The sequence below is a fragment of the Leuresthes tenuis genome, unplaced genomic scaffold, assembly GCF_036924035.1.
Source record: "Leuresthes tenuis unplaced genomic scaffold, fLeuTen1.0.hap1 SCAF_9, whole genome shotgun sequence".
Classification (NCBI taxonomy): Eukaryota; Metazoa; Chordata; class Actinopteri; order Atheriniformes; family Atherinopsidae; genus Leuresthes; species Leuresthes tenuis.
The window spans coordinates 33,677,041-33,701,969 of NW_027325363.1; the positions used below are offsets into that span (position 1 = coordinate 33,677,041).

The window sequence follows — 24,929 nt, forward strand, 5'->3', positions numbered from 1 at the left end:
AAGTCCAGTTAAAAGACCATTACAGTAATCAAGTCTACTGGAGATGAACGCATGGATGAGTTTCTCCTGGTCTTTTTGGGAGAGAAAACCTTTAATTCTGTTGATGTTTCTGAGTTGGTAAAAAGCTGCCTTGGTGACAGCTTTGATGTGGCTGCCGAAAGCCAGATCTGAGGCTATCAACACTCCAAGGTTACGGACTTGGTCAGTGATTGTAAGGCCCCGAGTCTCAAGATATTTACCAATGCTGACCCTCTTCTCTTTGGTACCAAACAGAATTATCTCAGTTTTGTCTTTATTTAATTGTAGAAAATTCTCTCTCAATCAGGTGTTTATTTCCAGACACTGACACAGTACATCTGCTGGGCTGCAGTCGTCTGGTGACAGAGACACATAAAGTTGTGTATCGTCTGCATAACTGTGATAATTGATGTTAAAGTTCTGCAATGTCTGACCCAAAGGGAGCATATACAAGTTAAACAGAAGAGGTCCAAGAATTGACCCCTGGGGGACTCCACAAGTCATGGCCACTCGCTCAGATTCATAGCTGCCAATTCTAACAAAATAACTCCGACCTTCTAAATAGGACCTGAACCAGTTTAGGACCGCTCCAGAAAGTCCAACCCAGTTTTCCAGCCTGTGCAACAGGATTCTGTGTTCTACAGTATCAAACGCAGTGCTGAGATCCAACAGAACCAGGACTGAAACATAACCAGAATCAGTATTCAACCTAATGTCGTTTAATACTTTGACCAGAGCTGTTTCAGTGCTGTGATGATGTTGGAAGCCTGATTGAAAGTTATCGAGACTTCCACTTTCATTCAGAAAGTCGTTGAGCTGGTTAAATACAACTTTCTCAACAATCTTGGATATAAAAGAGAGATTAGAGACAGGTCTGTAGTTGTTCATCATAGAGGCGTCTGGAGTTCTCTTCTTTAGGAGTGGCCTAATGATAGCTGTCTTTAGTGATTTGGGAAAATTGCCTGATGCCAGTGAACTGTGAACTATTTGTATGATTTCACTTTCTACTGAGGTAAAAACACTTTTTTAAAAAGTCAGATGGTATCATGTCCAGAGTGCAAGTTGTTGATTTCAGATGCCAAACTGTTTTCTCTAGGATTTTTAAACCAGTAATATTAAATTGTGACATAAAGTGAAAGTTAGTTCTAGGTTTTAGAGACATATTAGTTTTCTTGTTTTTCAACCATAGCAAACAGAGTTTGAGAATTGTTGGCATTCTTATTATAATCATTTCAGATAAATGCAGGCTTTGTTTGAACAGCTCATAGTGAATCTGAAGCTTTGTTTTCCTCCACTTACGTTCAGCTTTACTGCATTCTCTTTTCAGGTTTTTGACCGTTGTGGTGTTTCTCCATGGTGTTTTCGGTTTGCTTAAGGTGCTCTTGATTCTTATCGGTGCAACAGCTTCCATTATATTCAATATTCTTAAGTTGAAATGATCCAGCTGTCCGTCAACCGACTCTGCGCTCATAGTTACATAGCTATGGCCTCCCTAAACTGAGCACTTGTTTTCTCATTAATGTACCTCTTCTTAACTGAGAAGCTGGTTGTTTGAAGATTCTGAGTTATCAATAAATCCAATAAAATACATAAATGGTCAGACAAGGCCAAATCAATAACCACAACAGAAGAAATATCAACACCTTTAGAAATGACCAGGTCCAGAATGTGACCTCGAAGGTGGTTTGGTTCTGTTACATGTTGCCACAAACCAAACATGTCCAGCACAGAAGAAAATTCTTTGGCATTACCAGCTGTCATATTATCTATGTGAATGTTAAAATCCCCGGTGAAGATGAAATGGTTAAAATCAGTAGACAATAATTCAGAAAATTAATCAATATCCTGGAGCTCTGTAAATGATTAAGAGCAGAATTTTACAAACATCCTTTAGAATTAAACTAAGATATTCAAAAGAAGTGAAATCACTGAATGAGATCTCTTTACACTGGAATGTATCTTTAAATAAGGCAGCTTCTCCCCCACCTTTCCTCCCATTTTGGCATTTATCCATAAAACTAAAATTTGGGGGTGCTGTTTCATTAAGAACAGTAGCACTTGTGCTTTCTGTTAACCTCTTAACAGTCGGGCAGTTTTTGCCTGCAACTCCTAAAAAAAAAAGCATACCCAAAGTAAATTGAAAGCTGTTCTTGAACCTCTTGGAGTAGAGGCCCGGTTGAGGACTCTTTTGAAAGAGAACACTGAATTTTCACCCACAACAGACAGAATCTCGGTAAGTGCTACCGACACAGAGTAATATGAGCTCGAATACAGTGAAAGAGATGAAATTTTATGTCTGCCAAATTTTTCTTCCCAAATATGTCCTAAAATGACTTTAGCAAAGGGCTGTAGACTGAAAAACACTTCAAATTTGACTGTAATACAACAAAAAATTTGTATTTTGTGTTTTTCTAAGGATAGGAAAAACTGTGCCATTTGGAGAGCCTTGAGAAAAAAGGCTTCCTGAAACAAATTCCTAAATGCTTCAGGAATGCCAGATCAAAATTGAAAAGGGTTAGATCAAAATTGGATTAAACGGGAAACGCTCGTTATCCGTTCTTTCCATTATTCAGGACTAGCTAATTAGATCAAGTTTATGTGGTGATGTGAAAGAGGATGTGGTGCCATTCAATTAGTTTGATTATTTATTAACCAAGTAAAACCAAGACTTTTTTACAAACTGGCTTTTCTCTCAGAGCCTTAGTGTCGGTTTACAGTAAAGGGCCATTTTAGAACACATGGCACATATTATTTAAGTATTTCCAAGATAAATAGAACGTGTAAGTGCAATATATACTAAAAAAATCATCACCATCAATGTCACTGTAAACAACAGGCTAATAAAATAAAATAGAAATTAAATCTTGGTCACCTAGGACCATCCTGTCAGCCTGGGGAAAGGAATACAGTAGATATAATTGGCCATATTAGGTCATTAGAAAATGTAATATGAAACTCACTGTAAATTATGGGGAAAACCGGGTCTACACTGGTCCAAATTTAAAAGTCTGACAGTGTATTAAGCCAGACGTCAATATTTTGAACACATGTGGCCTATACTATATTACTATACTATACTACTATACTACCATCAGTCGTGGGACACTTGTACGGGGCGCCACTAAGTAGGGTCAAAACCCAGAAAAAAACGTGATTTCATCCTTTAAACTATAAGCAAGACCAAATCTGACCAAACAGATGTGCTTCCCAACCCCAAAACCTATCATAAGTCTGAAAGTTTCCTGGCCACAAATTAGAGGAAACACATTCGAACTCCAAAACATATAGCGCCACTGTGTAGGAAAATTTTGTACAAATTGTAGTTTTTAATTCGTGCTTCCGGGTTTGGGTCAGGGTTGCAAAATAAGGGTTTAAAAAAACATATATCTGCGCATTCTTCAACTGAAAAAGTATAACCCTAACGTAAGTTTGTCGTGAGAAAAGCTATTTTATGAAAACATAAAAAAATGCTACCGTATTTTGTGCACTATAAGGCTCACCTGATTATAAAGCGCACCCTCAATTATGGGGTCCATTTCTGTACTTAACCCATACATAGGGCGCACCTGACTATAAGGCGCAACTTATTATAAGGCGCATGCTAGTCTACAAAAAAAAAAAAAGGTCATGGAAGTAAAACAGTGAGTTTTTCTTAAACTTTATTCTAGTATCTACTATTATTCTACTATTTAACAATACTCACATTATTTTTTATCATTCTTCTGTCACAAATCCATCAAAGTCCTCATCTTCTATGTCTGAATTGAACAGCTGGGCAATTTCGCCATTATACACGCCAGGTTCGCTCTCATTTTCCCTCTCATCATCGTCGGAGCCAGTCTCGCCAGGTGGCTGTTCAGCAATGATGCCGGTTTTCCCAAAAGCTCGGACAACAGTTAAAGTAGATACCTGAGCCCAGGCATCCACAATCCATTCACATATGGTGGCGTGACTCACCCGGCGCTGCCTCCCCGTTTTAGTGAAAGTGTGTTCCTTCTGTCATCCATCGCTCCTAAGCCGCTCGTAACTTCACTTTCAACGCCCTGTTTGTCCAGTGGTTGGAGTTCTTTTGTTAGTCCTCCCGGAATGATGGCAAGCTCCGAATTAGTTTTCTTGACTTGGTTTTTCACAGTAGCGGTGAGATGTGCGCGCATGGAGTCGCAGCTCAACAGGGACGATGATGCTGAAAAAAAACATCCGGTATCTTTACATACACTTCTCTCAGCCACTCACTCATTTTCTCCTCGTCCATTCAGCCCTTTTGATTGGCCTTAACGATGACTCCGGCTGGAAACTTTTGTTTTGGCAGTGTCTTCCTCTCAAAAATTACCATGGGTAGTAATTTATCTCTGTTACCATGGCAACCAAGAACAACAGTGAAAGCCAACTTGTGGATAACATGCTGGTCCCCTTCTTCGCCACAGTATGGTTAATGGGGATGTCAAAGGTGAGGGGACCTCGTCCATGTTGGTGATATGATTGGGCTGGATCCTTTTTTCGGTTATCTTGTTTATGCAGTAGGTGCGCAAGATGGCCAGCTTGGACAAAGAGCCTTTTCATAAAACGAAAGCACCAAGACGGACCTCCGTCAAAGTTTTTGATGTTCTCCCGGCTGTTCTTTGTTCAATGACCCATTGCTCAAGTTGGTCTTCTAACTGTGGCCACCTCGCTTTGTTTCTGCCGAAACTCAGTTTGGTCTTTTTGACTTGGCGCAGTTCATTTTGTTGTTTCCTCCACTTCCGTACCATAGATCCATTGATCTTGAATTCTCTCGCAGCTTCTTTATTCCCATGAACAGCCGCGTAACTGATAGCCTGCAGTTTGAATTGTGCCTGTAAGCCTGTCTCTTTGCTGGTGCCATTTTCGGGAGTCCTTAGACAAATAAATATTGTTTTGCAGGATACCGGTAGTATACCTACCAGAGTCTCTGATTGATTTATCGCTGCCAGCACACATAGTGTATGTTTTACATCCTGTGTCAGCGGGAAATGGTCCAGTCAAGGACAATGTCATTTTTACAGTTGCACAAAAGTGAATGTGGAGGTGAGTGATGCAGAGGGGGCTTAATGCCCTGATGAATGCTCGGTGCTCCCGGCAGTAAATTCAAAATGGCGGTATCCGTGACAGATTTTGGAATCCGGCGCACACATAAGGCGCACCGGATTATATAGCGCACGGCCGACTTTTGTGAAAATGTAAGGCTTTTAGGTGCGCCTTATGGTGCGGAAAATACAGTAATTTAGACATGATTCCTGCCACTCTTTTTCGTTGACGGAAAGGAGCGTTTTCAATAGCTGAAATGAATGGAAGCCATTTTTCACTGCAGGGAATTGCGCATGCGCACTGGTTGCTCGTGTCATTGGATATTCGTAGAATAATGCACTACAATCTGTACATAACTTTTCGTACGTTTCCATACGAACCCTTTCATGAGAATACGTTGTTTTGGTAGATGGTGGTCGCTGGAGTCCTAGCTGGGATAGAGACATCCTTTGGAGACTTTGGATGATGTGGAGTAAAGGGTCTGTGTCCTTCACTCTTATCTGTACAGTCATGTTTGTTTTTTTCATCCTAACAGCATGACGTAATCTGCATTCGGATGCACACCATCAGGTCTGAAATGCTCCTTACAGTCCCAAAAGATATTGAAGTTATCAATGAACTTAATTACATGAGTGATGCATGTGTTCAGGCCAAGACGTCTGCTGAAAAGTTAAATTCCTTTAAACCCACAGTAGAAATGGGGCCTGAGACACGGTGTGCTCCATAGTGACACAGTCTCTCCAACAGCAGAGAAAAGTCTTTCTTCAGGATCTCAGAGCCAGTCTTCCTTCTCAGAATATCAAAAGACCCTGTGTGGACTATACGCGCATTCCCACTGTAGGAACCTTTTTCAGTTCCTATAACCTTTTCAGTAATAGGGCCGTTTTTTCGCGCATTCGGACATACAGGAAGTAGGGACCACGGCCCTCGGTTCCTATAACCTTTTTAGCTCCTTCTCCGAGGCAGGGTTTTTTTTGGGTTCCATAGGAACACATATGACGTAGGTGTTTGGTGGTTGGTAGCTGCGCCCCTTGTCAGATTTCCGCTTCTTGTGGCCCTGCCATTTTTAAAAACTACTGCTGCTCAGTGTGAAATTCTAAATCTAACACTTCAGACATGATAAAGTACACATTCCAGACTTTAGTCGCTTTCATTTCTACCATGTAGAAATTACAACACTTTTTATATATAGTCCCCCTTATTTCAGAGCACCATAATGTTTGGGACAAAGTAATAGCAAGTACATTAAAGCAGTCATGTACCTTTTTGCATGTCCTTGACACGCAATTACTGCTTGAAGCATTACTAGGTGCTGAATATCTTTTATAGTGATGCTCTGCCAAGCATTTACTTCAGCCATTTTCAACTCCTGCTTGTTCTGGGGGGTTGTCAGATTAAGTTTCTTCTTCAATATATAGAAGGCATGCTCAGGTGGATTCAAAATAGGTGACTGGCTTGGCCATTCAAGAAATATCCATTTTTTAGCTTTGAAAAACTCCTGTGTTGCCTTTGCAGTATGTTTGGGATCATTATCTTGTTGCAGGATGAAGCGCCGTCCAATAAGTTTGGACACATTTACTGGAACTTGAGAAAGAATGATACACACTCTGTCAGATAGTTACTTAAGTTTCTTGATGACATAATGGCCTGGATGGCGCTTAACCTTCCTGAAAAATAGAGCAGGGATGGCTTTCAGTGGCACCATTGAGACCCTCTCTGTAGATCTGGGTCACTTGGCCCAGTATATCAGATCAACCATGACAAATCTTAGGGGTAAAGTGGACCCTGATCTAAAGCTTGACAACCAGATCACGCCAGTTGTTAAATCAAGCTTTTTCAGTTTGAGGCCGCTGACCAAAATAAAGCCAATTCTTTCAAGGCTGCACTTTGAGACAGTAATCAATGCCTTTATCAGGCGTGGGGGGGTTAGTAGGGACTCTGTCGCCCATCAGATGGCTCGGATTGCCGCTACCCGTCACTGGCACACGTAAGCACAAGTACATTTCCCCCATTTTAGCCTTACTCCACTGACTGCCAAAATATTTTAGGATCCACTTTAAAATTCCTGAATGGTCTTGCCTTGCCCTACCTCTCTGAACTGCTACACCTTTATACACCTTCCCACTCTTTTAGGTCAGCTGATCATCTACTCCTGACAGTGCCTAAAAGTAAACGTAAGCTCAGAGGGGACCAAGCCTTTGCTGTTGCAGCTCCACACTTGTGGAATGATGTGCCACTGCATAATAGACAGGTTTCTTCTCTGTCGGACTTTTAATCCCTGATAAAATCTCATCTCTTGTCTTTGGCTTTCTTCACCCTGTGACTTCTTGACATTTTTTTATTTTATGTGATCTCTATTTTAGTGTACTTTACTGTTTTTATTGTATGGCTGCTAATTTTTACCTATATTTTGTATATTTGAATGCTCCTTCCGCTAAACTACAGCCACCCCAGCAACTTTTAGATATGAAAAATATTATCCATTAGCATAACGATGATAATGAATGGACATAGGCTAATAAGGTTTCTCAGAGGAAGTCAACTCAATGTGTTTGCACTTTGCAGCTTCCCAGTATCAGAGCTTCTTTACTCAATCATCATGATATATTTGTGTCACTCAGGGCTCTGAAATCCAGTCAGCACTCTCTGTGCTCCCTTCTGATTGTGGACACACCCGGTTCTCAGAATCCACGCCTGGTTCAGCAGCAACGGGGAGCCACATTCGAGGAACTCTGCCACAACTACACCCAGGAGAGGCTGCAGGCACTGTTTCATGAACGCACCTTTTTCCAGGAGCTGGAAAGATACAAAGAGGTGCAACTTGGCATACAGATAATTGCACTAGATAAAGCTAACAGAATTATATACTAACATAAATATCTACTCTTGCTAAATTTTATTGGAATATTGGATATTGGAAAATATTTAACATCTTAGATTTTTTTTTGGCAGTTGCGTGCAATTCAATTGGAAATTGATTGATGTTCATATCAAATCAAATCAAATTTTATTTTTAATGGCACCTTTCATACTTTAAAAGCAACACAAAGTGCTTCACAGAGGCTAAAAACAACAATGATAGAACATACCAACCCACCCACCCCCATAAATACCCAGAGAGACACGGAGACAAACAGACACACACGCACACACACACACACACAAGCCCAGACCCACTGCACCTATCAGACAGAGACATGGCCGGGCACCCAGACCTAAGGCAAGGAAAAAGCCACCGTGGGGAGCCGACCACATTGAGAGGACTCCTGGCCCATGACCACAGGGAGCGCCGCCACAGAGACAGACAAGAGGCAGACAAGAGGTCCGTGCAGAGTCCTCCAGCCACCCGGGCCAGAGCAGCACCCCCCTCAGTGGACCAAAAGCAGCTCCCAGTGTGGTAGGCCCCCATGAGGAAACACTGGAGCTAAAAACTGAAAGACTAAAACAGAAAAATAAGATAAAAAGGTGTAAAATGAACCAAATAGATAAAAAATCTTTTCAGCTCATATAGTTGAATTGTCTAACTAAAACATGGAGTTAAAACATATAATTAAAATGATATAGAACAAAAATGAAACATGATAAAACGTTTGATTAAAAGGAATAAAGAAAATCAATATAATCAAACAAAAACCTGATTAAAAAGATGAGTCTTGAGCCTCTTTTTAAAAACATCTAAAAACGAGTAAAAGAACCTTGAATTGATCCTGAAATGTACGGGGAGCCAATGGAGCGATTTTAAAACTGGTGTAATGTGCTCCCGCCCTCTGGTCCTCGTCAGCTCTCGTGCGGCTGAATTCTGGAGTAGCTGAAGATTAGAAATACTCTTTTTTGGAAGTTCATAACATTTCATGAAATGGGACTATTACTGCTATCAGTTGAAAACTTTCCAATCAAACTCTGAGTATTATCCTGGAAGTCACTTTGTACAACTAATAAAGCATCTTGACATGAATGTACACATGAATACTGTTTTCTGCACATTGACGTTTAGAAATGAATGGTGCACAGTCACAGAAAAGCAACTGTTGAACACACAAATTGTATACAGATGTACACTTAAACAATCTAATCTTGAGTCCAGTAGTGTCTGTTTTCTTGATAGATGTGAATAACATCATATAGGGTATACTAATTATCTTATCATCTACTTGTAAAAGTCCTGTAGCTTACTAACCAAAGTCTTTATCCCCTCCTGCATCTAGGAAAACATAGAGGTTGCTTTAGATGACATAGAATCCAGTACTTCACTGTCTGTAGCAGCTATTGATCAAGCCTCACCCCAAGCTCTGGTAAGCAAACTTCACAACTCTTTTGTGTTTTTACATAAAACCTGTAATGACAATTTTTTGTTTTTGTTATCAGCATATCTTTTGTGCATTGAAGTCTTGAGAAATTCAAGCCCACGCAGAGTGTGGAATTGGGGATGTCCTGCAATCTGTCTTAAGTGGTTGAAATATTGAGGTCTGCCAGATTACTGCATGCCTAACCTTGCACTACTCCATGCTTGGTATAGTATAGGTCCATTCTCACGTTTTTGTTTAGAAGGAGAGTGCAGTTGCCACCGCACCTCATATAAAAGCCCCTTAAACCTTCAAGACATGCTGCAGCTTCTAACTTTCTATGTTGGGAGATCATTGTAGATCTAAGTAAAGCCAAATTCACTGCATACTCTTTAAGTTACTTGAATAGGGACTTTGTCAGATGATGTTGTAGATGCTGTAAAATCAGATCACTACATCCTGATGTGTACTTCCTTATCTTTTTTGTTTTGCCCTGGATTGTGGCTCTGACCTGACCCATGGCCTCACCTCCTCTATTGATAGGTCTTTAACAGGCATGTGCAGAACTTAAGAACAGGCTGTTGTAGACAGCAATCTCATTTGATACTGATGTGTTGGATTATCGAAATATCTAAAATATTCAGGGCAGTAGCTCCCTGAGAATTGGAGTTGAGGAACACTGTTTTACAATCTCAGCCTGGGGTGAAACTCTATGCATGGGGAGGAGCCCTCTTGTCTTGATATAAGTGGCTTATATCTCCTTATTGTTTATTTGTGTAGGATGAAGCATTCAACAGTAGCAAATACACAAATGAATAGAAATCAGATTGAATATAAAACACAGTGAATACATTGAATATAACACCTGTCAAAGCCTGTCAATACAAGACCCAACAAAAATGCCTCTTTGATACCCCTTGACTGCAGTTATGTTGCCTGGGTGATATTCCAATATCAGTCCTGTATATCCTGGTACGGTGGAGTAGTGAGTCCTGGCATTCAGTTTGATGTCATTCATGTCGAGGCTGATGATTGCCCCACTTCGGAACTGTTATCCATAGCCATTCTTTTTGGTGGTCTGACTGAGGGGATTCACACCTATGCAGAATAGCAGTGGAGACAGAGTATCTCCTTGTTACAGTCAAGAGAAAACACCCTCATTAAATTATTCTGTCTTGTCTCAGGTCATAATAAAAATCATCTGTTCCTGTTCAGTAAAAAACTAAAATGAAGAAAACATGACATTTTACATTGTATCTATTACTTTCACTAAAATTATGCAAAAATTAAGTTCACACCGTGATTCGGTAGCTCGTAGGACCACCTTTAGTATCAATAAAACAGTTTTCTGTATGATACTATCTTATCAGTCTCTCACATTATTGTGGTTGATTTTAGGTCCTCTCCTCTTTACGATATTGCTTCAATTTATTGACATTTGTGGGCATTTCTCTTATGTGCCACTTTCTTACGGTCCTACCATAGTATTACAAGGAGACTGACGTTTGGAGTTCTTTGACTGGGCCATTGCAACTTCTAGATTCTTTTTTTTTTTTTTTTAAGTTAATTTCTTATAGATTTGCTTGTATGCTTATGGTCATTGTCCTGTTGCATTACTCAGTTTGGACCAAGCTATAGCAACTGGAAGGCGTTCTTCGATTTGACTCTGGAATTAGCAAAACAAGTCCAAATTGTTATCCCTCTGATACCTTTCTAGACAGTAGGTATAAGGTATTTAAACTGATATGCTGTTTGTTTTCATCAAGCACGACACTGTGTATAATGGACAAACAATTTTGGCCTTGTTAGTCCGAACGACATTGTTCCAGAAGTGTTGTGGTTTGTTCAAATGCAACTTTAGAAATCCACGTCATGCTGCTGTTACTTTTAGAGAGAAAAAGCTCTCTCCAGCTAACTGCACCAAGTAAGCCATGTCTGTTCAGTCTTTTTCTAATTGTATTGTGATTCATTTTAACATTCTAACCATGGCCTAAAATGTTGAATTTTTTTTGCAATTTTTTCAACACTGCACAGTCTGATCCTGGGGTAAACTTACTGGGCTGTCCACTCCTGGGAAGACTGCGTCTGTGGTCCATGTGTTCCACCCTTAATATTTCTTTCTGTAGAGTGATCGATTCAAAATGATTTGGAAACGGAAAATCCCCCCACACACCTGAATGTGCCAAATCAGCAAACCGCCAAAACTTCTGCTCTTATAGACATGGCCACACTTGATTATTATCACTATAATTGAAATTGATTGGTAGTACCTGGCTACTGTCCTGTGGAAGCAGTAAGGGTGTACTTATTTTTTTTTACACATTACTTCTTCATTTTGGCTTGGTTTCTGTTACATAAGTCACGATGATATATCATGTATTTTATTGTCACCTGAGGTTGTCTTTATGTATTAAGACCTGGTAAGAGCCAGATGATTTTTATTTTGTGTTGATTCATAAAAATCCTAGAATTGAGAGAGGGTATGCTTTCTTTTTCACATGACTATATATATTGCCTTTGATGGCAACCAGTGCAACTGGCTTTGCATTGGCCTAAGGAGCTGTCTTCCACAGTCCCACTTATTTCATGATGAAGCCTCTTTAGCATTTTACATGACACTTGAAGGAAAAAAAGAATTGTTGTGTGAAACTTGAAAAGACCTTGCTGAGTGCTAATCTGTGGAAGCAGGGGTCCTTGAGGATTTCACTGTTTCACTCTGGTGCACCTGACATCCAAGCTTGAGGCTACTGCTTGAAGCTGTCAAATATCCACTCAGCTTGGGAAATCTTCTTGCTTTTTCTCTTTCTTGTTTCCTTTCTTTTTTTTCCAACCATTTTTATTAATAGTAATATTAAGATAGAAGATCAGCAGCTCATACTTAAAAATGAAAATATAGGCATGTCATACATTTATTTGGAAAGTGAACTGACAATGTGTCCGTCTGACATCAATCACAGTTGGCTTTTGCCCCCAAGCCCCCCCTTTCCCATACCCCAGGTGCCCACTTTTTTCACGATCTTCCATCTTATCTTATTAGTGGGGATGCTATCATTTTTTGGATAGTGGGGATGCATCCCTTTGACCTGTCATCCTTACTCCCCCTCGTCTTAGCATCTCTGTTGTATCTCAACAATCTCTAGTTGCAATACCAGATTCCTTTTCTGAAATTAGAACACAGGGCTAGAACTTGTTTCTTTGTTAACACATTATCATTATATACACTGTCCAAAAAAAGTCACACACTCTAATATTTTGTTGGTACACTTTAAGCTTTGATTATTTTATTGTAAGATTATTTTGATAAGCATATACAATGTCAAAACATAGATTTCTTTTCTGAACAAAAAAATATTTTTGAACACATTAATTTGCTGAACTAAGACCAAACAAGACTGAAGGAATGAGATGCTATTCCTTGCATCATTGAAGGTTGAACGAGTTTTTACTACCTGGAACATATTGATTACTACGGTATTTTTTTTATGGGAGGCTCTTACTTATGGATACATACGTACCTATCCTGATGCTTGAGAGATCGGGCTTGATACACAGAACATTCCAAATCACATGGAGTGTTCCTGCAACCTGGAGTGTCACTCCAAGCAGATGACAATATATTAGTGCTGTATACACTAATCTCATGATATGATACGATACAATACAGGGCATTCGGCCAACGATTCGATGCAATTTTATACGATTCGATACGATTTGATACGATTTAATACACATCATTTTCTGAAAGATTTTAAAGGGACAGTGTGATTTGACTTGAAATGTCGCTGATTGGACTGGTGGTGCGTCCTTTGAACCGGAAGGACAACACCGCCAGACAAACGGAAACAAACAATCATGTCACAAACGTGTCTTCAGTGTACGCAGACTCATGTTTATGTTGTGAATATTACATCATCAACCTGCTTGTTTTACTTGCTAAATACCATATACACAAATCAAAATTCTCTTATCACAAATCTATCTTTTTTGAGAAGGAGCTCAAACAATACATAACAACAGTCCTATATTCTATAAACAGAAAAGCCATCAAAACCACTGAGCTATGCACTTTATATAACATTTTTATTAACTAATTTTTCCCTGTATTGTATAATGTGACCCCCCTGGCATTGTTTTGTATTATGTTAATGTTCTGTGTTTTCACTAATCGTAACATCTTGACATTTCAATAAAGTTTGCCAAAAAAATAAATCAATACTTGCGGCTTGTCAGGATCGTGGAAAGGTAGGACCCAGATGCAGCTCTTTTCCAAAAAATCAAAGGTTTATTCAAATCAGGGAGCACGAACAAAAGGCGCGGCAGAGCCAGATCATCAAAAATACTTAAACATGAAAAACACTAAACAAAACAAGGCTATGGAAAAACAACACTATGAATAAATACTGTGGCTAGATTAACAAGGCAGGAACCAAACTTATCTTTCTGTGGCGTGGCATGAATGGATAGTGAGGATTCTGCAGTGACTGAAAGTAAACCAGGAAGCTAAATACTATGAAGGGAGTGATCAGTGACATGAGGTACAGCTGTGAACAATTAACCAGGTGACTTGAGTGAACTGAACGTGACAGGGGAAAAACATGGCTAGAACAAAACATGGTTAAACATAAACTGTGACATGACATAGACTGTTACAGAGCAGACTGTGACACGGCTGAAAAATCGATACTTTATCTGAAAACAAAATATCGATATACATCGCAGTATCGATAAAATCGCCCAGCCCTACAATATATAGGAGTCCCCTGTACCTGGGGCCAACATGATCTTTACACCAATTGCGGTGGCAGCTATCGAGTGGCTTGGGGAGATTGCTTAAACTTCACTCAAACTTACCCAAGCTAACACTACTTCTGCCCCTACTCTTCAAACCCTTCTCTACCCCCCCCCCCTACCTTCATACCTATACTTTTAACATAAACATCTCAGGGTGTGCAACAGCAAGGTTTCCTCATTGTTGTCACATTTTGTATCTCAAAATTCTAAAGGACAGCATTGTAGTAACTCAGGGCATTAGAGTCTCAAATGCAGTCCAGTCTTCTACAAGGAATAGCTTCAATGACACAACAGCACATTCTGCACCAAACATGTTTAATTGGAACTTGCCCTGCTTAATTAACAGCTGGATTCATTCAAATGGCCACAACCCTCAGTTTCACATCCACTGACCTACTTGGACTCAGTCCAAGTATATAACCACCTTGTGGCCAATGTGTCATTTTTCCAGCTTGAGGTAAGTGCAGGTGCTTGAGCCAGCTGTGTAAATAACTCTTTATCAAGTCTTATTGTTTGGGCTGCCCAATGAATTTTATATACAAAAGAGAAATGATGATAACTAGAACTTCAAGGCCCCCATTTGTGGCTGCCCCTCCCATGAGTTCCAAACCGCAGCCGCTTCTCTCCACACCAGTCGATGACCAGTCCCAAGGCAGATGCGCCAGAAGGGAGCCATGAGTCTGTGTTAGTGCAAGCATATACATGCCTTTAAAGGACAAGAAAGTGGGGCATAGGTAAAAGGAAGCCAAAATTGTGGGGCAATGCAAGTTAGGTTACCTGAAAGTTTCGCCTTTTTAAGAAAAACTCTTAAAAAAAAAAAGAAAGAAAAAAGAATGTCCTCATAGTGGACTTCATCTCGGTCTGTCCTCAGAATGTACTAAATAAGAGAGAGTGTGTGCATGGTAGAGGTCTTTAAAATAATAATAATAAAAAAATAATTACACCATTGCATAACTAATTCTAAAAACAACTCTCATATGATTTGGACAGGGCAACTCAATTACATAATCAGGTGGGCCAGATTTTCAGACAAAAAAAATGAATGGGGCCAGAAATTGTCAAATAAATCAATAGATAATAGAAAACGAATTTATGTTTTGAAAAATAACCAAAGTTTATTATTTCTTTTTCTTTTGAATTTAGTCAGATCTGATAAAGGCAAAATAAAAATGCACATACTAAAATAATGAAAATGCCAATATATTTTTCCCCTAACTTTTGTCATTAAAGGGTAATATCAAAGTACGCACACCACAAAGTGCATAAAAAGACAATAGTGCACAAAATTAATAGCATGCAGTCTTTCACTGTTTCCGAGTCTGTAAATGACCTTTTCTTCTTAGCAAATATCCACGAAACTCAAAGGGATGCAGCTGTAGCTCTTTCTTGGGCTGTGCAGGGCCACACTATGGTTATACAGGTCCTCTTGTAACATACAATCAAACCCTGCACTTTAGCAGCCCTCTCCCGTGATTCCTTGGGAAAGTTTGCGCGGAAAATCTGGTGTTTCTCGATGTGGTGCCTCCGCACATTGTAATCTTTTAACACGGCCACGCACTCATTACATATTAAACACATCGGTTTTGCATTTGAATGTGACGGTAAAATAAACAAGTGTTTGTCGGTCCAGGCGGGGTTAAATCTACGTTTTTTGTTGTCAATTTTTGGGGTGGAAAAAGACATGCTCGCAGAACGCTAATTCTACTCGTACAACTTCAAAACACAACAACATGCTGCTTTATGGGTTTAATGTTGCTAGGTAACCCAGTGTTGCATTCATTGTCCATACCAGTGTTGTTTTCGTCAGCAATGACAATGACGAAATCATTTCGTAGAGATGACATATGGGTGTATTTTAAATATAACCCAGCAGATAATAAAACAGAGTAACCAAAATAATAAAACAGTGTATTGTGACGGGACACGGTGGCAAATGTGGCCACAAAGTAGGCGGATAAAATATGACCAACCTTAAGCAGCACCTTAAGTCTCGCCACAAGGATATTTTTTCAAACATAAATTACAAGTTCTGTTAACATATCGTATACATACAATGTTACTCGACAATTGGCTCGTGATAAATTTCATCATAATCTTATGAATGAATAAGTTTTCCGCATACTCCTCCTGGCGCAAATGGGCTGCTAAATTCAGGCTAAAATTAGCTTTGTTATGCTAACGTCAATTCATTAGCTTAAGTTAAAGATAGAGTGGGTTTGTATGATGTCTGTTTTTACAAAAAATATGCATCTGGCAGACAAGACCAATTTGAGCATATCTGTTCATCTGTCACTCATATTTGGGGCATGTGTATGTTCATTGTACTTTAGCAAATTCTAAGAAATAAAACCACAGTTGCTGAAGTAGAATGTTTTTGTTTTTGGCTTTTTTGGAGTAATGACCATTGATTCCACTGTTACCACTTTATCTGTGTGTAATGCACAATCCTTAGATCAGAAAGTATTTGTTGTTGGGTGGAATCCTTATATGTCTAAAACCATTATTATTTATTATTGTACTTATTGGCGAAAATAGCCGATCTGCAAGCTCACAATGTGTTGCAATGTGTTGAACTTATTACTGTGGCCCTGAAGTGCAAATCACAACGGCAAAAGAGAAAACGCAACGACATTAACCAAAATGGAAAAGTTAGGTACCCTCGGGCGACATGAATCAACGCTGTTTGGACTTGTGGTGGTCCGTCTTTTTAACCGGAAGGACCATGTTTTCAAAATATGAGCACTGCTAGTGACAACGTACGCACTGTTATTAAAGAATATTTTGATGCGAATATCCCATCTTACATGCTGCTTTATCTCTCAATGTTAACAAAAAGATCTCAAAAGATGTTGACAAGATGTTATTAAACGTTATAAGGAGGAACAAAAACCACTATCTTGAAAAGTCTGTAATAATGAACTCATATGATAATAGTGTCCTTAACGTTTTAGATTTTTACACTTTAAATAATACTTTCTAAATAAACAATCCAAGTTGTGTCTTGTTTCTGTACTTCTGTGCTAGCCATGGTTTGTCCATTACAAACACCTTGTTTGAGCACAAGGTGGTTCATAAGGACCTGGTACCAGGCCAAAGGTCTGATGACTTCGTAGTCGTGTCATCAGACATGCAGCCGCATGTCTTGGACACTCGGGTGAAGAGAAGGGCAGAACTGTCAACCGATCATCACTTGGTGGTGAGTTGGATCTGTTTGGGGGGGGTGAGACTGCTGGACAGACCTGGTAAGCCCAAAAGAGTAGTGAGGATGAACTGGGAAGGTCTGGTAGAGGCCTTGTGGACGAGGTCTTCAACTCCACCACCTGGAGAATTTTCCTCACATACCTGGGGAGGTTGGGGACATGGAATCTGAATGGACCATATTCAGGACCTCCATTGTGCTGGAGTGAGAAGAGTTGTGGCCTAAAGGTTGTTGGTACCTGTCATGGTGGTAACTGAAGGAGGCCTTTCGGGCTCGGTTGTCCCAGGGGTCATCTGAAGCAATTGATAGATACTGAGAGGCTAAAAGAGCTGTAGCATTGGTGGCTGCTAAAGCTAAAAGTCAGGTGTGGGAGGAATTCAGGGAGACTTTGGCCTCAAGGATATTCTGGCAAACCATTCGAAAGGGACTCAGAAATGGAAGTTTGTCCTTGATCTGGGAGGAGAACAGCTGACCCAAACTGAGGATATTGCCAGGCGGTGGAAGGAGCACTTTGAGAATCTCCTCAATCTGGCTAGCATTTCCTGCATTGAGGAGGCAGAGTCAAAGGACTCGTGAAGGGAAGACTCGTCCATCATCATAAAAAGCTTCCCAGTGGCAAAACGTCAGGAGTGCTTGTTGACCCTGAGGTGCACCACCAACAATTCGTCCTGAAATTTGATCTTGATCTTTCCAAAAATGAATTAAGAGGTATAAAAATTATAAAAGAATAAAACCAACAGCATAGCTGCTGCCTGAAAAATACGGCTTAGTAAACAAAATGGTGAATGAACAGCTAAGCCCAGATGCATGCATTACTGACTGGATGGAGGTCAGGTCCAAATACTCCCTGATTTTATAACAATATAAAAAAAAGCATTATAGTCAACAATTTACCCTACTTATTTTGAACATTTAGACTGCCCTGATTGCGTACATATGTGCATACTGACACATGCCTATAGCGCCACCTGCTGGTGGTTGGAAATCATATCATCATCGCAAGGTCATGAAACCTGGCACACGCGATCAAGCTGACGACCTCGTATGTATGTAAAGAATATAGCGCGTGGCCAGAGCTAAATGGCTCAGTGGCGCCCCCTACGAATTTTCACAAACCCTGATGATGATATCTTCATATACATGCGATTCTCAAAGCCTGCTCTGCACTTGACGGACAGCTGTGCTGTGTGATGCGTGTTGCCCGACGTCCAACGCCTACCCCGACGTGCGCATGTGCTCGGTCCGATCATCGCTGCTTGCAGCCTTAATTTTCAGTTGTATTTTTAAATAATTAATTTTATTTTCCTATTTATATATTGATTTTACTGCTTACTCTGTAAGAATGTCAGCATGGCAGTATATTATTTCCTTATTTCATTCACTCCACTCCAGTTCAAAACTAGTCCAAACTACTTCAGTTTCGGTTCTTATTTGTGCTGCCTTTTTTTTTTCTGGGTCTGTCTATTCACTGGTTTTAATGTCTTTTCTTGCTGCTCTCGGATCTGCTGTGCTTAAACAAAATGTTTTTGCCACCTTATCTGGTGTTGTGTCTTAATTATTGAATTATTTTATGATAATAATTGTAACAACAATAATAATAATAGTTAATTATAATGAAAATGTATCAGAAATCAAGAAAGCTAGCTAATAGCTATTTTACCTATTTTTTACTTTTATTTATCTACATAACAGCATCGAATTATAAGAATTTACCTTATTATACAATTAACAAAAATTAATTACATATTTCGACTTGTAAATTGATGCTAGTATCAGGCATTAGTGTGAGGATGGCATAACCTAAAAGCTGTGTGATAAGATATAGCTGGGGCGGTTACAGGCGACATTTAAACTTTTTTGACAGGATAGGCTGCCCAATACCTGTTTAAACTTTGTTTTTACAATGATCTAAAGATTACATAAGATGACATAAGATTTTTTTTCAAATCTCTATCCTCGAGGTGAGGAATTTTTCAATTTGGATCTCCGAAAAGTATTTGTTATATTTGCCACTGTTTGTGTTCATCACAGGTGCGTTCTCTGGCCAGGACAGAAGAGGCTCGAGGCCTTTTGTGGCTGATGGAGGAGGAGGCTGTTCAGCCTGGAGGTTCAGAGGAAACTATGCTGGAGAGGTTTTTTAGTTACTATGGCTATGCTCAAGGAGAAAACAAAGGTGAACACTCAACCCTTCCACTGCCTCTTAAAGTAATCCTCAGTTTAAGGAAATAGACAGCACTAGCCATGCTCCTGATGCTTCATGGGAAGAAATACTTATTTTGTTTTGCAGGAGCCAATCTGCTGTTGCAAGGAGCAAAGCCCCACCTATTCCTACTGGGTCATAGCCATGGGACTGACTGGGTGGAGTACAATGCTCAGGGTTGGCTGAGTCATGCCAAGAGTAATCCTGCTGCCCAGAATGCTCTCACATTGCTGCAGAACTCTCAGAAGTATGATCACTATGAGCAAACACATTACAATTCAGTTTATTTTAATACTATCTAATGTGACAAGTGATCGTCTTTTTTGTATAGATAAGTTCCTTGTGTCCAACTAAGTTATTTGTAATGTGTAAAATGTCCAGATGACCATGTAATTCCTTAATAGCCAGGAATCCCTGTAATTCAGAACATTATTATAGAATATCAAAATATGAAGGGTTGCATTTATATTTATATATAATCATATATTTGTGAGTGATTAAATTGCTTGTGGAAGGAAACCAAGCTTTGGCTTTGAAATAGAGGCAAGGGTAATGTGCATATTCATTTTACATGAATATTAAATTAGGCAAAATTGTAGAACTAAATGTAGGCCATTTAAAAGTCATGTAGGCGTTACTTTAATCAGTAAAAAAAAACAAAAAAAAACATTTTTCAAAGTATCTAGTTGTAAGGGATTGATGCATGCCTGTAGGGTTAAATTAAATTTGGCTATCCACCTCTCAGATGGCTTTCCTTTTTCTTCTCCACTTGTCTAGTGTAAATTGTATGGCTTCAGTTGTTTCAACAAAATGTCACCTAATTGTTTGATTACAGCAGTGGAAAATACAGCCATCTATATGCTCTAGTCAAACAACAATTAACAATACAACCTTGGTCTTAACATTTCTACACTGCATGAAATATTTGCATTTATTTGGTTACATCTGAAACAGCAATGTGTCAAATTATAATATATTTCTGGCTACATTGATGTATGATCTACTTCAGTATGGCACAGCTAAAGACAAAATTGTATTTCATAAGCAAAAAGCTTGTCCTGCGGTTTTGAGGAAGTGGTGCTTTGTGCTTCTCAGTCAAATATTTACTCATATAGTGCTTCTTAATCTATGAATGCAAAACTTTAATCCTCAATTAAACACACATTCAAAAAGAAAAATAAATAAAATAAAAAGATGCTGTTGATGCACATTCATGCAAATGACATTCATCGTTTTATCACCACAGGAAGAACATTAGTGGAATGTTCATGGGCCGGTCCAGCGGGGCCACAGTGTTATCGGGCTCGATTGCAGGTCTTGAGGGCACCTCCCAGCTTGCCCTGCGACGAGCCACTAGCATGAGGAAAACTTTCACTACAGGCATGGCTGCTGTCAAGAAAAAGAGTCTGTGTATCCAGATCAAACTTCAAGTGGTGAGTGCAGAAGACAGTACTTCCTAAAATGACCTTCATGTTTAGCTTTCTTTATCAACACTTCTGAACTGGGCACTTATGAAATGGTTTACTGCAATCCGTTTCTTTTAGAATTTTTTTTTTAAATTTTAAGTAATCCCATAGGGGAAAGCATCATTATACTAGTTGAGTCAAATTATTACATTACTTCCTGCTGAGACGCTCTGATTTTATAACAATATAAAAAAAGACAATATTCAACATTCAAATTTCGAAACCCATTTTACTCACAACTGGATTTAAACATCCCTCAGTTATCTGGTAGGAGTTTGTGGGATTTAAACCAAACTAGAGGCCAATCTATGTTAAAGAAGGGATGGATTCTTACCGTATTAAGTTGTATTAACACAACAAACACTGTATGGACAGCAATGTTGACACTGAAATGAAACTGGCTGACTCATTTTGCTTTGGATGACGTTTGATTCAGGTTGCTACATCCTTTTGCTGGAGACAGAATTCCTGGAAGGCGATAAAATGTCCAAGACTTTTCAATTTTTTGACTTCTCGATAATTCAGTTAATGTGTTGATTTTACCTGTATTATATTCATATCAACATATCCATTTTTGATTTTCTCAGTGCAGTTAAAACCTTATGCACATTCTGTGATCTTTGTTGATAGTATTATTGGGAAAACAGAATGTTTCTTTCTCTTTAACCCAGTCAATGTAAGAAATACTGCTTGAATATATCACTTGCAACAGTAGTGGTAAATTCTGTGTGCAAACTGCAAACATTTTCTTGACCTTTCTGTTGATTTTTGATGACAGGACATTTATGACCAAATCTTACCCTATTATAGGTTTTTTCTTAGTACACAGATCTTGGTGACATTATGGAACTGCCATCTTACCTCCACCTGACTTAAATTTGAACAGAAGTCTAACGAACCACAGTCACTGAAAACTTTGTTTTGGAGTTGAAGAGCCTTAAACATTGGAGTTTCAGCTCCAGTAGGCTACATGCAGATCTTTGGTGGACTACCATGATGTGAAAAGAATACTACATTATACTACAAGAAGGAAGGTACATTGAGTTGTTGCATTGACTGTTTTGTAAACAGAAGTTTTGTTTGTATCATCCTTTTCATTTTTAGGATGCTTTGATTGACATGGTGCGTCGGTCCAAGGTTCACTTCGTCCTCTGCCTCTTGCCTAAAGCAGAGGCAGTGGGAGGAAGTGATCTGCGTGCAACAAATGGAGATGGCCCTGACTCAGGCCTTATGACTTTGGACATGGGTCTACTGAGAGCTCAGCTCAGAGGATCAAAGCTGCTGGATGCTCTACGTATCTACAGACAAGGTAACGAGATGTAATTCTGGAGTGCTTAATAATTTTATAAAGCTCTCTCTGTTCATTTATTTTTATTTGAATGGATTTAGGAAAAAACATCAAGCAATCTGTTTTACAGATGTGTACATATGTCAGTTTATAGATGTACCACTTATTTTTACAGTTTGATATGTTCTGCTTTGATTTTGGAGCGGCTTGTCAAGTCTGAGAATATGACCCACTGATGTTATAGTAATGTTAAAGTTTTATTTGTGATTGTACTTTTTTTTAAGGTCAATACAAAGCCATTTTATTTGAAGTCCAGTGTAATCCAATTATAATACAGTTCAGTATAATCCAATTAATCAAATTTACTATAATGCCAGTTCATAAAAAGTTGCATTGCCAAAAGAAAAATAGAAAAAAACAATCTCACAAAACTCACAGAAAATTTTCCTATTTCCCTTTTGGAGCTCCAGGCATCACAAACAAGCCTGCAGTCTGAGAGAGAAGAGCTCTGTTGGGGTAGTATGTAACTGAGGTCTTTAAGATATGTCACTGTATGGTCTTTGGAAATAATTCAGGAGGCTGAAGATTATCTGCAAGCATGCTTTGAGTGCACCACATCAGATGAGTGTGTGACAGATGACATTAACTTTTGTGTGGAGAGTGTTATTCCCAAAATGACTGCAAGGTGTTTCCCCAATAACATTCTGTGGATCACAAGTGACTTTTAAAAAGCTGACTAAATATGAAAAAGAAATCCTTCAGGGAGGCAGACAGGGAGTTACCCAAGACCTCTGTAAATCTGTGGTGGAGAGTTCAATCTGCTTTGCAGCCATCTGTTTGTCAGCATTATCAGGGCCAGTGAGTTAAAGAAACAGAGCAAGCTGTTAAGGGAGGCTGGCTCTGTGACAGGCTTTGGCCCTCCTTGGTTTGATCCTGTAGAACCTCCTGATGCAGTCTTTATACTCAGAGACCTCCTGGTTTGGACCATCAATGGCCACCTTACAGCATACATCCAGGTGCCTCTCCTTAAGTCTGTTGCACAGGGGTGTTTTTATCTCCAAAAAAAGAGAAAAGTTCATGCATTATAAACTTTGCATTATTCTGGTGTGGACATGAATTGTGATAGTGTTCTCAATCATGTCTTACAATCTTGAATGCAGAAAATAGCCTCTCAACATCTGCTGAGATGTATTTCTTTCGTGTCTGACAAATTTACCACATCTCATCAATAACACCAATTACTGCGTTGTAGCTGCCTGTCTTCAGTGTCGAGCGTAGGGTCATGTGACAATACATTTCCTGCCTAGTCCAGTATAACAATTCTAATTAACAGTCAGATGACCACTACAATTCAACAGTAATGATTTAATCTCCTTCTCAAAATCACCATTTTCACAGATAAATTAAACGAACAATTTTCAATTCAATTCAATTCAATTCAGTTTTATTTATATAGCGCCAAATTACAACAAATATCATCTCAAGGCACTTAAATAATAAGAGTCCAATTCAAGCCAATTGGAATTCAATCCATTGTAATCATAATCCAATGAAATCCAATTAATTCATTTAAAAATAATCCAAATAATTCATATAGAGCCAATTCAAAAACAATATCCTAGCTAAGGAAACCAACAGATTGCACCGAAACTTGTCTTCAGTCCAATCTCCCGAGCGTGAGGTCATGACTACAATCATGTCACATGTACATAAAATCAATTGTGAAATTAAACAGGGGGAAAAAGAGAGCAAAGTGAGGAAAGGTGTGACAGATGAGGTCCCCCAGCAGTCTAAGCCTATAGCAGCTTAACTATGGGATGTTTCAGGATCACCTGAGCCATCCCTAACTATAAGCTTTATCAAAAAGGAAGGTTTTAAGCCTAATCTTAAAAGTGGAAATGGTGTCTGCTTCCCGGACATTTACTGGCAGCTTATTCCACAAGAGAGGGGCCTGATAACTGAAGGCTCTGCCTCCCATTCTACTTTTAGAAACTCTGGGAACAACAAGTAAACCTGCAGTTTGGGAGCGAAGTGCTCTGTTAGGAAAATATCTTACAATGAGATCTTTAAGATATGATGGAGCTCGGCCATTAAGAGCTTTATATGTGAGGAGAAGAATCTTAAATTCTATTCTGAATTTAACAGGGAGCCAATGAAGAGAAGCTAAAACTGGAGAAACGTGATCTCTCCTGTTAGTTCTCATCAGAACTCTGGCTGCAGCATTTTGGATCAGCTGGAGGCTTTTCAGAGAATATGTGGGACAGCCCAATAATCAAGAAGTACAGTAGTCCAATCTAGGACTAGTTTCTCTGGATCATCCTGAGACAGGATGTTCCTGATTTTGGCAATATTATGAAGATGAAAGAAGGCAGTCCTAGAAACTTGTGCATCAAACTATAAATTCTGATCAAAAATAACTCCAAGGTTCCTCACTGTAGAACCAGAAGCCAAGGAAATACCATCTAGAGTAACTATATAACTAGACAATTTCTCCCTGAAGCGTTTAGGTCCAAAGAGAACAACTTCAGTTTTGCCTGAATTTAGAAGCAGACAGTTCTGAGTCATCCAGGTCTTTTCAGATGAAACCTATTGGTTTCATCTGGTTTCAAAGTACAGCTGAGTATCATCAGTATAGCAATGG

General features: G+C 39.2%; 1 protein-coding gene across 2 annotated transcripts in view; it reads left to right on the top strand.

The window, feature by feature from the left end:
• The window catches only part of LOC140314791 (unconventional myosin-XVIIIa-like), a 152,182-nt gene that overhangs the window by 51,856 nt on the left and 75,397 nt on the right, over positions 1-24,929 (top strand). For both annotated transcript variants that reach the window (XM_072393153.1, XM_072393154.1), the window contains exons 12-17: positions 7,683-7,875; positions 9,267-9,353; positions 19,366-19,507; positions 19,622-19,781; positions 20,781-20,967; positions 22,105-22,309. In XM_072393153.1, coding sequence (XP_072249254.1) covers positions 7,683-7,875; positions 9,267-9,353; positions 19,366-19,507; positions 19,622-19,781; positions 20,781-20,967; positions 22,105-22,309 — 974 coding nt within the window. The remainder of the gene's footprint in view (positions 1-7,682; positions 7,876-9,266; positions 9,354-19,365; positions 19,508-19,621; positions 19,782-20,780; positions 20,968-22,104; positions 22,310-24,929) is intronic.